Genomic DNA, 14,381 nt, shown 5'->3' on the forward strand with positions numbered 1-14,381 from the left:
ATGGCCAATACCAAGTTGACGAAGCATTCTACGAGGATCTAAAATGATGAACCCGGTTAGATGAAACAAAGGTCCATGGTAGGTCCCTACATCATAAAATAATCTACCACTAACTCCATCTTATCCATCTTCATCAAGTCTCAAATATAGATCAAAACCCACATCACTGATTTTCAAAGCATCCAACCTTTTCCTCATTTCGACCATTACCATCTCTTTAGCCTTGTGTTGGGTCCCTCCAAAGGGGTATCTTCTTCATGTAGGTTTCTCTAGAGGCCACTTGCGATCCATAAAAGGCCTTAAAGATTTAAAATGTTCATAGGCCCATGACTACAGAAAAATAATAACTAAATAAGATATTATACACAAACCAATGAAAAGGTAAACATATATTTTTATGTGGAAACAAAAAGAAACCTTGAGAAAAAAAGAACATCGCATGATTTGTGTTTCATTCAACCTAGAAGCTTTAAGAAATTTTCCATCACATTAGAAAGGACGGGCGATGCCCTTTGAGTACCTCGGTACCCCTCGTTTGTTTTAGGATCGATACTAAGAGACTTCAACTTATGTAAATAATAATCATTCACCTTATTTCACGATATATCGGTGTATGTCTAGATCTTGCTTCGTCCATCACCACCTTTCCATTATCATCATTTAGTTTAGAATCCTGGAACTTAATCTCTAGAAATTCTTATCTCATTCCATTCTAGCTAAGACGAACCAAGTTAATTAATCTTCATTGCAACACGCACTAATTCATGTCGTTCACTCACTACTATAAATTTCCTTTTATCTTTACGCAAGGCCCTGACATCTATCTCAAACTTTTCTTCCGCTTCATCTATGCCCCATACAAAACAATCTTTCTCTAAGACATAAATCTCTTTAAAGGAATAAAATTGTTGAACCCTCAACTACATCTTTTCCTTCCAAAGCAAGACTCGTAATTTTCTTTGCATCATCCAGAGTGATAGTCAACTCGACAAATGGGAGTAGAAAATTCATGGTTTCGCACCAGAACATTTCTCTAAACCCACAAATATTTGCCACAACATATGTATTCTGCAAAGTCTCTATTCCATAAAATAACCCCGAAAGTTTTACCATGGATATCATATATGAATGCAAATTAGTATACCACAACATATTGTTTCAGTTTTTCCTAACTATAATACATAAATAGAATACAGGATGAGAAAAAAATAACCAAATTTCGTATTGAACTATCGGCGAGAAAACTACTTTAGCCTTTTTTCTTCTTTAAAGAAACCAGATGAGCCTAACAACACCGGAAAATCCCTCTCCTTTACATCATCTAAGAATACAAAATATATACTCCCTCTGTTTCTAGGGGAGAGAATAACTTTTATAACTTTTTTTCAAAGCCACCCTCCACCAAAACCCTCAAAAAACTATTTAATTCCATAACTACTACTATCACCATTAGTATGGAGAGGATAGTTTTCCATATTCATTCTACTATAAATAAAAATATCTCTTTTGCAGATATAAAATTTAAAAGGAACAATTATTCTTTTTCGGAAACGAAAAGAGTATTGAAAAAACAAAAGGAGGTGACTGGTAGACCCAACATTGGTTTACAAGAAAAGTAATAACAAATTTAGTTAATGTGTCGGCCACAAAGTTTCCTTCATGATAATTGTGTGTGACAACCACATACGTAAAGAAGAATCTAATAAACCTTTTAATTTCCTTCTTTCTTGTATGGTTAAGCCTGTCAATATTTTTCTGATACCCGGAATACGTTTTTGAGTATTCGAGGTCCTACAAGATTTTATCCATTTTATCGGATATCGAATATGAGATCGGATATCTTTTCAGATATTTCTTCCTTAATATATCGGAATCAGATTAGGCTCCATCAAGAATTGTTAATATCCGATATCCGACATAACAAGAACTTATTTGTAATTTACCCTAATTTAGAGTTGAGTAGAACTGTACAACAGTAAGGAAAACTCATATCGGATGTCATCAGATAATAAATATCCAATAAATTTCAATTATGAACATCTTTTACAGGATTTTTAAGTGTTTTTCTCATAACACTCTTAAATTATCGGATATCCTATAAGATATTGTCGGATATCGAACATCCGATAGCCACTCTTAAATGATCAGATACGGATTTCTAAATATCCAACGGATATTCATCCGTTGACAGCCCTATATAGGGTTGGTCATTAAAGCGGGTAATACTGATGGGTGCTTGGACGGGTATTATTAACGGGCTCATAGGCACATGGACGCTCGTATAGAACTGTGGGCGTTAACAGGCCTAGAGCCTCCGAGAAAAATCTACAACCTCTCACTGTTACTGAAGTCAAAATTATCTTATTTTGCTTGCTGCATGCGCTAACGTAAATTTTCTAACTTGGTTTAAATGCAGATGCTCCGGAGTATGCTACGGTAACCTTTATTGGTAAGTCCAAGAAGTTGGTTTAAACAGCTATAACATTTAGTGATTACTAGGGATTCTTAATTTATCACCAAAAATGACTATAATTTTGAGATTTCAGTCTAAGTTTCTGAAAATTTTAATATGAAATAAAGTTGTTAAACTTTTTGTTCTTTCTTTAATTCCAGGATTGCTCGTATATGGAGGTAAAGGTCTCAACTGGTTATTTCTTTTCTCAACCAATGAATATTTGCACGTTAGTTACCATGATATTCTGATTAATCTTCAAAGATAATTTGGTTGAGTGATATATTTAAGATATATTTAGAAAACTTTCTTGATTTGTTAATGGAGGAAGAGAAAGAAAGGAACATAATGGGGAATTTATTTTTTTTAGTTTAAATGGTAATAAGTTTTGAAATAGCTAACATTAATTTAATCAACCCAGTTAAATATATGAATCGGCTATCTCTCAGCTAAACTCGCAATTTTTTTCTTAAAAGGAAATACATTTTTGACAATGGCTAGGCTATATTTTCTTCCTCAAACAGAGGAACTGATATGGCACACGAAAAACACGAGAAAAGACAGGGAATCAAAAAAGACAAGGTCATTAAAATTATTATCAATCCACAATAATCAGTTCTCAATTTTTTATTAAAATTATCTAAACCTTGACCATAAATACAGTAGAAATTGATAAAATTAAATAAAATTATCGGATCTTTAATCTGTAACCAAGTAAAAACCCTAAATCAATCTGTAAGCAAGTAAAATTAGACATAATCGATAGCGAAGGGGGTGCTTGTGGACGGTGTGTGCCACGAAGAAACAAGGGAATTGCTCGTTCGAGTGAATGTATCAGAGCTTCCATTTGTAACCAAATAAACCCCTAAATCAATGTCAAATCAAACCACAAATCAATCTCAAATCAAACCTGTAGCGCCCCCAAATCTAACAGCTGATTTATCCGAGAGATTAACTAAATACAGAGGCACTAAGAATCTGAATCATATACTTAACCATTCAATTAAGAAATCTTCTACATACCTTAACCCAAAACTAGCCTCACTCTAAAACATATATACACAAAATCTCCTCTCAAATGATACATAAACAATAGTCATTTAGTTTACAAACAGAATATACAACATAATAAACATAAAAGAAGTTAACTAACTAACCGACTCAACTCCTCGAAGCTTCCGTTGCGCAATTCTGACATGTCTCTGAAACTAAAAGTGGAAATGGGTGAGCACATCATCCCTAAAAGGGGGTGCCCAGTAGAAATAACATTTAACTTCAAGTAATCACTGAAATGATTTGGAAAAAATACATGTTTTTCCTAAAAATTAAAAGGCAACCAATTCAGAGAAATAAACAATCATGTATATGGAACTAACTCCCCCGTCAAACAATGTAAAATATTTGTGCTAACCACACTCATTAAGTAATATTGCGGTGTATCACCCTATCCATTGCATAAAAGCTGAAAGTAAGTAGATATAAAAGAAGAAGCAGTATCCTATATAATACAGATGAAAAATCTTATTTTCCAAGCATTCAAATGGAAATTCTTATTTCCCAAACAATTCATAGAGACAAACAAAGCATGACAGCTCCTTTGCAAACCATGGAAAGATTGAAGGAACCAACAACACTTTCAGAATTTTAAATAAAATAATGCATTGAGTAAACAATCAGACAATGCATGAATTGGTTAAACATAAATTCTTGTAAACGAAAACAACAATAATCACAAAATAGTTAAATGTAAATTCCCACCTCTTTTGATGACAAGCCACACCTACCTCGAGATCCATGATCCACTAGTTCATCCTTCGAATCGATTGTTGTGAATAAAGACTAACTGTTAATTACACAAGAACTCTAAGAATCTAGCCAAAATGGCTCACACAAAAATCATACAATTCTATCTAATGATTATAGGACCATTTAAGGTTCTACACCTTTTATTTATTAATATTTAGCAAATCTAAAGTTTACTAATTCAATTAGATTGGTTTTATATTCTATTAGTTAAGTCTTAAGAATATCTACAACTTTGTAGAAAAACCAAAGGCTAAACCTAGCCTTAAGCCCAAGCCCAACAAAAATCCTCTTAATCTAAGGTCTGGTCCATCTGGGTCAATCGACGAAAGGTCGAAGTCAGGTCAACAGTCAAAGGATTAACTCGGTCAACAAGTCAAATATGAATCGGTCTTGGTCAACTCGGTCAACAAGACTGATTCAGGTAAGTCAAATACATAATTGGCTCAGTCAGATTAACTGAGTCAGACATCTAACTCATAAAACAACACAGGACCTGAGCCAAAACAGCTTCAATTCCTACAACATATCATTCTTCTTTATCAAAGAATTCTACAATGATTATTCACATCTATAATATTTTTCATCACTGAGATACAATCAATTCAGGTAAACTTCATAATATTTTTCATCTATAATACAATCAATTCAGCTAAACTTTATAACACAATCAATTCAGGTAAACTTCACCAAATTAGATCTATAATATTTTTCATCACTGAGATACAATCAATTCAGGTAAACTTCATAATAAATTTACAAGCAATGATTACCTGCAATTGCAGTAACAAGCCTCCACTAGAGCTATTAGCCATTCCTACAATAATCATTACTAATAACACATCTCAGGCCTAATATTACCATCCAATTCTAACTCAATCAGGTAAAACAACACCACCATATCTCAGGAACCTCAACAACACATGACTAAGTACAATCCTATAGCAACAAGAACTTCAGAATCCTCTAATACACTCAATTCATCATCTAATACCACTCAGACAACATTGCTCAATAAAACTGAATCACTACCAGTTCAGTTACTAGACATGTAATTCAGCATCACTATACTAATACAAACTCAATCCATTGCCCACGGTTATCCAATATATCTCCTGCAATTATTCATTATAAGAACACCATCACTTATAGTTTCCATACCCCCACCAATCACTCATATCCCCTGTTATTTGAACATTACTACAACAACTTGTAACTTAGTTCATATTTAGCTGATATTCATCTTCTTTCATATGCACCAACAACAACATCACAACATTTATATAAACCCCCAAACAAATCTCAACTTCATCTGCAACAATAATTCAACCCAACATTCATCTTCGCAGAAACTACAGCCACCTGCATCATTTCCATTATCTCAACTTGCACATAAACACACCTCAATTGCAGTTTCATTTGTAACTACTTAATCTCAACAATTTTAAGCAATCCAATTAAAATTTCAAACTTAGAATAATTAGAAGCTTACCTAACTTTAGTATCCCATGAATTGCTAATATGACGAATCAATTCCACCGAAGAAGGAAGAGTTTACTAAAAAGTAAAATGTCTAAATCAGTCTCAAAATAAACGATTCAAATCCTAAATTAATCTATGGGAGTTATAAAGATTGAAAAAATCGAAGAAGAAGAAGAACAACAAGTACCTGACTTAGTTAGAGATGGTGAAGAAGAACAAGTGAACAAATCGAACTTAGTTAGACTTAGAGATGGTGATAGTCTGATAGAGATACGAGAGCAGGATACTCTTCAGAGAAAAACGAAGAAGAAAAATGATGAGTGAAAGTTACTCTCGATAGATAATGGGATTCTCTATACCTAAGATGCATGGATAGGATTGAAAAATGATCAAGATCTCAACGACTGATATTAACCGGGTTTTTTGTCCGGTACAAGTCAAGACTCCCATGGAACCAATATCTGTATCGGTATACGCCGATTCTCATATTTTATTCCCGTTCTTTGTACCATCTATATCGGTTCTGTTTCAACTCCGGTTTGGGTTTTCCGATTCTAGTATGGCACTCCGGTTTCAGACCGGTCCTTCTGTAGCCTTAAGTTATGTCCTTTTTTTTTCCTTTTATGTTATGCCTACACTCAAAAAAAAAAGTAATAAAATATTCTAGAAGAGAAAGATCAATTAGAAACCGGATCAATTTTAGTAAAACCAGCTGATGAATTTATTATCCAAAAAATAAGATAATTGTGGAATTAAGTTTTTAGCAAAAAAAAAAAATTTGATAGAAGATGTTATCATAATACTCCCTCCGTTCCACTTTAGATGATGTTTTTGGACTTTTCACGCAGATTAAGAAATGGAGAGAGGTATGGAGATTTTCCATCTATACCCTTAAAAAAGTCTTCAAATATTAATTGCTATTAGGGCACTTAAAAATTAAATTTATTGTTCCAAGACAAAATGCTAGGGTGTTAATGGAAGTTTCGTGGAAAAATATGAAAACCTTCAAGTATTATGGAACAAAGAAAATAACCCTAAAACATCATCTAAAATGGAACACAGGGAATAGATGAAATAGGTTCCCCTAAATATATGTCTCCAAGAGAAAAAATTTAATACTAATACTGTCTTATTAAGATGACTTAAGAAGGTGTGGACCAAAAACCGACAACGATTGAGAAATCGAGAGGATTTTTTTTTCTTTCCATAATTGATGTTTATAGAGTTTTATGTGAATAACCGGTGATTCTCAGGTTAAAAGGGGGAAAAGACGGGTACTTCTAATGATAATGAAGAATATCGATCTAATTTACTTGGTTTTTATCTCCGTTCGACTTTTCAGTAAATATCAGATTATAAAGAAGGGATAATATCCGTTGACATGGTTATAGTGATATAATCTAAAGGAAGATGAATTTTAAGCTAAGATTTCGGTGACATGTTCATCGTATAAAGCTCTACATTTCTATCAAAAATGAGAATGTTCCGATATACGAAACTAAACCATCCACAAATTTTAATTTCAACCGTTAATCTTCAACGACTAATATTCAAAATCATAAATGATGGGCTTATACATCTCGAAACAGTCGTTTTTGGTTTGAGTGTAGATACTTATAAGAAGAACATGTCACCAATAAATTAGTTTCAACTTCATTTTCGGTTGGACTTCGTAGAAAAAATAGCGGAAAAATATGAAGATTATGTCAATATAACCATATCAATTGATCCTTTCAATGTACAGAATACAACAACGTTATTTATTTAGGAGAGAGAAACAATAATTATGGGTATCATAAAGAATATTAGCTTTCATTACTAATGTAGATTTGCATTTCCAAGACATTTAATATTCCAACAAAAATCTAAACTCAATATAAAATATTATTAATTTAATCATTTTTAACTTGTATACAGAGTTATAAATTAAGAAGACCTGATAAAAACTGTATCAAGCAAGCCTGCATAGCATCGGTTCCTCCACTTGTCCATGTAAATCCAGCTCCTTTTAGCGGTAAATCAACCAATTTTTGATGAGTTATAATGAATTCCTTGAAGTCGAGCATAATTTTGGTAGTTCTCTTGCAATTTTTCTTTTCATTTATGCATTCAACAACATCGAAATCCCCTCATAAAACCCATGGAATCAAAGGCCACATTCCCTTAAAAGTGAATGCTTCTTCCAAAAATTAGTCTCTTTCATTATAGTGATTAGGAAGATACACATTAGTAAGACAACATAAAATCAATCCTCCTTAAAGAAACCTTCAACAGATAATGTATAAGTACCCTCACTTCAAAAACATTCAAGTCCCATAAAATCAGCATACCACCTGATCTACCAATTTAATTCTGAGAAATCCACCCATAGTTACGTGAACCACAGATTTGATGAGTATCCTTACTTGATACACTTTCTAACAATGTTTCTTGTAGAAAAAATATCAAAGCTTTAGAAGACTGAATCAGATTTTTCACAAAAATTTTACGAAAATCAGACCTCAATCCTCTTACATTCCAAGATACAAATTTAATAATCATTGTGAAAAACTTTTACCCATACTTCTAGCGGCTCTAGGAGATCATAATGATTTTCCATTAGCATGATAAATTCACAATCTCTTCCATTCCCTGCTTAGGTTTTTTGATATCACTGGTTGTCGTAGTAATTATGAAAAACCTGATGGACCATTATCAACATCTTCCTCATACAATCGATCAGATGGCAAGTTTGACACTGATTCTTCATCTTCAATATCAGGAAAAATGTGGATTGGGGTTAGAGAAGATTTAGAATTTGTAGCCGAATATGATACTGAAATTAAATTATCTAGAAAAATATCAGGTACCCAAATTGTATCTTCTAGTTCTTAAACACCATCTTCTTCAAAAATAAATTTAGAAAAGACAGGTCTTCAATTTGGGGATACATATTTCTAGGTTCTCTGTTGATAATCTTTGAAGAAAAAACAAAGTCTTCTGAAATACTTTCTTCACTGATAACTCCTTTCAATTTCCAATAATAAACAAAGTAAAGTAACATTAGGGGGAGAAAGGGGATAGAAGAGAAGGAGATTGAGAAAGAGGGTAAAGTAGGAAAGAACAAGTGGGAACCAAAATTGGCGGGGAACCTAGAATGAATGACATCTCAGAAGCAAGCAGAGGAGAAAAATTACATGCAGAATATAATCGACCATGTTAAAGATATTACCAAGGATTAGAAGCGACATAGGGGAGAACAGAAATGGAAGTGATAACTGTAAAGAGAAGGAAGAGGAAGTGATAGATATTTTAGAATATGGCTGTTGAGGTAAGCCCGAGAAAGAAGTGGTCTCTGAATTGACAGATGATGATGGTGTTGACGGCGTGAAGGGTATGGGCGCAAATATTTGGGTCCGTGATTTTTTGGGATGAAAACAACCCGTTCGGTTTTTTTTACTAATTGGATTTGAACGAGCAAGACGAGGAAAAAGAAGAAGAATTGAAGAAAAATAAATATTGGCAAGAGGAGAAGACCGTGATGTATTAACCTTTTGTCGTTTTCAACCATAATGAGTTCTTTCGTATTCCCGATACCTGCGTCCGATACCTCGTACCTGCGTCTTTTCCTGAAAGGATTTTATTGAGAACCACAAAAGAATGATGGGTTGGATCTCCCCACGTATAGTCTGGTAGAATGATGGGTTTAATAAACTTTTTCTATAGTTTGGTTTCTCGTGGAAATAATTGTTATTCTTGTCATCGTAAGCTAAAAGGACATCCTGACATCTTTTGGTCCTGCGATCATGTTCAATGTCAATCCAGTATTTAATCGTATCATATAACTCTTTAAGCTTTCTAGATCTGTCACAGGAATTAGGTAACCACTTATTGTTGGGATTCGGAGTAATTTTTGCTAATTAATTTTGTGGAAATAAACTAGCTAACAGGAAATCCTATATTCCCCGGATTTTTATATGAACCTGGTTAAGATCTAGAATAGGAAGAATATAAAAAGAACCAAAAAGATGTAAGTCACAAAAAATGAGGTAAAATACTTAAAAATTTAACGTTATTCAATAATATATACGATGTGTGTAAATTTTACAACCACCAAAACTTCTACGACCTATTTCTTTATTATAGAAACCACCAAACGAAAACTACACAATAATTGGATAATCAACAAATCAATTCACCACAATTTGACCTAGCACAATAATTCTTACAAACGCCTTATAAATCCAAAGTAGTGTCTTCACACATACAAGATAATGTTTACCGTATTATTTATCACAACGAGACGATCTTGTCTACAAACCATGACATAAATTACCACAAACGTCTTCATCTTAACACCAATAATGTAATCCATCACTATCAATATGATCTTATCCTCAATAAAATCTCTTACCAACATCTCCATAAGAATATTTCGTAACGACATATCTTCCAACATCGATAAATTTCCGTAAGCACCATAATGATGTACTAATTCCAACATTAATGGTCTTTCATATCCACCACAAGAGGTGGGAAAAATTCCTTACATCTCTAATGAGAATTTCCCCGAGAACTCCATAGTTAAAAATCATAACATATACCTTTTTATATAGTAGAAATATTACATGTCCTACAAATTTAGGGTTTCTCAACTTGTCTCTTAAGAACTTAGACTTTAGGAATAAGTTTTCCCTAATTTAGATCCCAAATTCCAAGAATTTAGGTAGTAAACAAATAAGATTTATCCGAAAATTAATAAACAACTAAGTTTTTGTTAATCCCAAACTCACCGACCAAACAAGTTTGATTAATGTTAAACTTGTCAACCTACACTTACTAGATTAATTTCAACTCTAGTATCTCCAATTTGAGTGAGTACGAAAGTTATCGAAAGACCTAGCATTCTATAAACGTATGACGAATTTTGACATTTGACAAAATTATGGGGGTTTACTCAATAAATACTTTAAGTGACTTTTAAAGACTAAAATGTAATTCTAAAGTTTTGTGTTATTGGGTTGTCTACTTCTAAAATATCTTTCAAAGTATATGTTACTGGTTATAGATTGTTAAAAGGTTTTCTAAAGTTTGTGTTACTCGTTGTAAACTTGAAAATCCAAGACTTCGTGTACTTACTTATTTTCAAAACTTTTTGAGTAATTTTTGTGTATATATTTACCTTGATGTAAGTCTTGAAAATTATATAAGATTTTGGAAGACTTCCCAAAAAATTAAAAACACTTCTTATTCTCCTTTGTTTTATCTCAAAAATATACAATCTATAAAACTCATACAATATATGTATATATGCCTAAAATAAATAAATTATAGATACATATAAATTTTACGATACGATGGCTAAACGCTTTTTTATTTTATTTATTTTGTACAGTTGTGTATTAATGAGTTTTTGTTATTACCATATATTACATTTTATTAAACAATAGAAAGACGTTATCTATATGATTATAATTTTTTATTTAGTTGAAGTTAGTATAATAAATAAGGTGTGATTAAATGCACATTTATAATACTAGTTTTATAAAATTATTTATATTTATGTATATATCTATATAAAATTTGTTTTTACAACTCTTCAAAAGTCTATAAATCTCCGTAACTATTCACAACTCTTAAGAATTTTACCTAATTCGATACAACTATCAGAAAGTAATTAATTTTTTTGACTCTATTAAAATCTTCACAAATCTAAAAAAATATTTGTTAAGAAAAACCACATGACAACCAATAGAAACGTTATAAGCATCATCGCTTAACATGCATTTATTAAATCTAAATGGTCTTTTGTAGGGGTTAACATCTATAGCAGTAACTAGCATTAGCGACACATGGTAACTTCTATCTGTTTACCTGGTCCAATAAGAGAAGGCTCATAGATAATTTAGAACTTTTGGATATTCTCAACTCGCATAATTACCTAAGAATCTCATGCGTACAAGCTCAGTTAATATATTTTGGGTTATAATTTGGACCATGGCTAACAAATTGAGTTATTTTTAAATGAGTATAATCACTTATTAATCAGTGGCGGATCCAATTTCCAACGAGGGGGTGCAGTTGCGGTCCTTCCCCATTGGACTTCCAAGCCTAATTTCCAAGCCCAATATTTCTTATAAGCTTAATTATTCTTTCTTCCTACCCCAAATAGAATTTTGTTTTCCCTTAATCTAGTTTCTAGCTTGACCATTGAGTATAATATAACTTATATAAATAACATGGGTCATATAGTTAATAAAATAATGGGAAGTTAAATCATCCACAACTTACGGGGAATCCCTATAAATAGAACCAAAAAAAACACATAAAATTGGTTAAAAAGACCAAAATCAACAATTTTTGGGTGAAAATGATATTTAGATTTTGATATTGTTTAAATGGAAAAAAAATGTAAAAATAGCTAGGATGTAAACAGTTTCATCCTACCCATTTTCAAATACTTTTTCTTATTTTCAATTTACATCAGCATGCATCCAGTTTTATGCTTGCTATTTTTTAAGTTTAAGTCTGGACAAATCTAGTTTCATCCTTACTGGTATCCATTTCACCCATACTAATTTTTACTCGTCCATTTGAACCATGTTTTAAAAATATTTGGACAAATGACCTATTTTCCAAAAAAAATATATTTGTTACCTGGTCATTCATTGACCGCGTGAAGAAACAAGAACAAAAAAATGAAAGATATGTCCAGTCATTAAGCGACCAGATGGAAAAAAAATTAATGAAATTTCTCTTTTCCTTTATATCCGACCATCTAATGACGAACTTACGAGTCATCTACAAGGAACCCTCCCATTTGAGGAGTAAAATCTAGACTTCATAAAGATATGGATGATCAACTCACCCACGGTAATTTTTGAATCCGTAAGATGTAAACCATCACAAAAACACGGATGATTTTTTCAAACCATAGTAAATAGCCTAAACTATGAGTGACAAATAATTTTCTAACGTCCAAAAAAATAAACAAAAGAAATAGCTTTTTCACGTAACACTCGAGGTCATCTAGTGAATGGAGATTCTAATTCCTTACTAATTCTTTTGTTTTGTTGGTAAGAATTCCAATCCTTAATTGATTATCCTATTTTTTTTTAATCTAGGAATGTTCTTGGGTGGAAGATTTATACTTGCGGCACCAATTGTGATTCCAATTTTGATTTATACACTAAGAAAAAGAAACCGAGCCATGAATGCAAGTATTGAAGACTTTTTAGACATATATAGAGACCAGATGCCTATAAGGTACTCGTTCAATGATGTCAAGAAAATGACTAACAATTTCAAAGAAAAATTAGGTCAAGGTGGTTTTGGATCTGTATACAAAGGATCTCTTCGTAATAATCGTGGGGTTGCAATTAAGATCCTTAGCTCAACAAAAGGAGATGGACAAGATTTCGTCAATGAAGTAGCTACTATGGGGAAGATACATCATGTGAATGTGGTAAAACTCATTGGATTTGTAGCTGAACGCTCCAAACAAGCTCTGGTGTATGAACTCATGACGAACGGATCTCTCGAGAAATACTTATTTCCTCAAGAAGATGGCAAACTTGTTAACCTTCTTAGTTGGGAAAAAGCTTATCAAATCGCATTGGGAACAGCTCGTGGGATTGAATATTTACACCGAGGATGTGGTATGCGAATACTGCATTTCGACATTAAACCGCATAACATTCTACTCGACGAGAAATATAATCCAAAAGTTTCGGACTTTGGGTTAGCAAGATCGTACTCAATTGATGCTAGTATGATTTCGGTAACACATGGGGCTAGAGGTACTATAGGATACATGGCACCAGAATTATTCTATAGGAATATTGGAGGCATCTCCTACAAGTCAGATGTATACAGTTTCGGGATGTTGTTAATGGAAATGGCAGGGAGAAGGAAAAATTTGAACATGTCAGCTGATAATGCCAGCCAAATATATTTCCCCTCATGGATATACAAACAATTGAACCAAGGCGATAATATTGAATTGGAAGATGCTACTCAAGAAGAAAATGAAATAGCAAAGAAAATAATCATAGTTGGTTTGTGGTGTATACAGCTGAAGCCTGTCGATCGTCCTTCCATGACCAAAGTTGTAGAAATGTTAGAAGGAGAGCTAGGACTACTGCAAATCCCAGACAAACCATTTTCGATTGCAGATTGCGATGGAGATGAAGATGTCATGTTGGATTCCCTTGTATGAATTGAAAACAGTTGATATTTAATTATATATGTTTCAAATGACATTGAGATCTTTGTATCAAATAATACTCTATTGAAGATAAATCCGCACAGTTACAATGCTATATATTGTACTAGCTATAGTTACTAGTAAACTTTATATGTAATTAAACAAGTTATAATTATTCTAAATGTTATATTATGTTCCAACATTAGGAGATCTAAATGTCTAAATTTGGTTTTAAACTTTGTGTCATATAGCGTTACTCGCATTTGCCATGAAGGGTAACAAAGAGAGACAACCGTCAGAACATCCCTTTACTGTTTTATTGATATGAATTCCAATTCTGTTTGTGAATTCAACTGATTATATCTGTAGTGTACATTTGGTCTACCAAGTCTGTTTGTGAATTCAGCTGATTATATCTGTAGTGTACATTTGGTATTTTAGACACCGAGAAAACATGGA

The 14,381-nt window shown here is 32.6% G+C and overlaps 1 protein-coding gene across 2 annotated transcripts in view; it reads left to right on the top strand.

The window, feature by feature from the left end:
• LOC113340217 (LEAF RUST 10 DISEASE-RESISTANCE LOCUS RECEPTOR-LIKE PROTEIN KINASE-like 2.2) overlaps positions 1-14,381 on the top strand; it is a 59,010-nt gene that overhangs the window by 5,784 nt on the left and 38,845 nt on the right. The window contains exons 5-7 of one of the 2 annotated variants that reach the window (XM_026585424.1): positions 2,417-2,449; positions 2,614-2,631; positions 12,841-14,018. The exons of the other annotated variant lie outside the window; for it this stretch is intronic. Coding sequence (XP_026441209.1) covers positions 2,417-2,449; positions 2,614-2,631; positions 12,841-13,934 — 1,145 coding nt within the window. The 3' untranslated portion in view covers positions 13,935-14,018. Of the gene's footprint in view, positions 1-2,416; positions 2,450-2,613; positions 2,632-12,840; positions 14,019-14,381 lie in introns of those variants that run through there. 2 annotated transcript variants of the gene reach the window in all.

This window comes from Papaver somniferum, unplaced genomic scaffold (assembly GCF_003573695.1).
Source record: "Papaver somniferum cultivar HN1 unplaced genomic scaffold, ASM357369v1 unplaced-scaffold_21, whole genome shotgun sequence".
NCBI classification, from domain to species: Eukaryota; Viridiplantae; Streptophyta; class Magnoliopsida; order Ranunculales; family Papaveraceae; genus Papaver; species Papaver somniferum.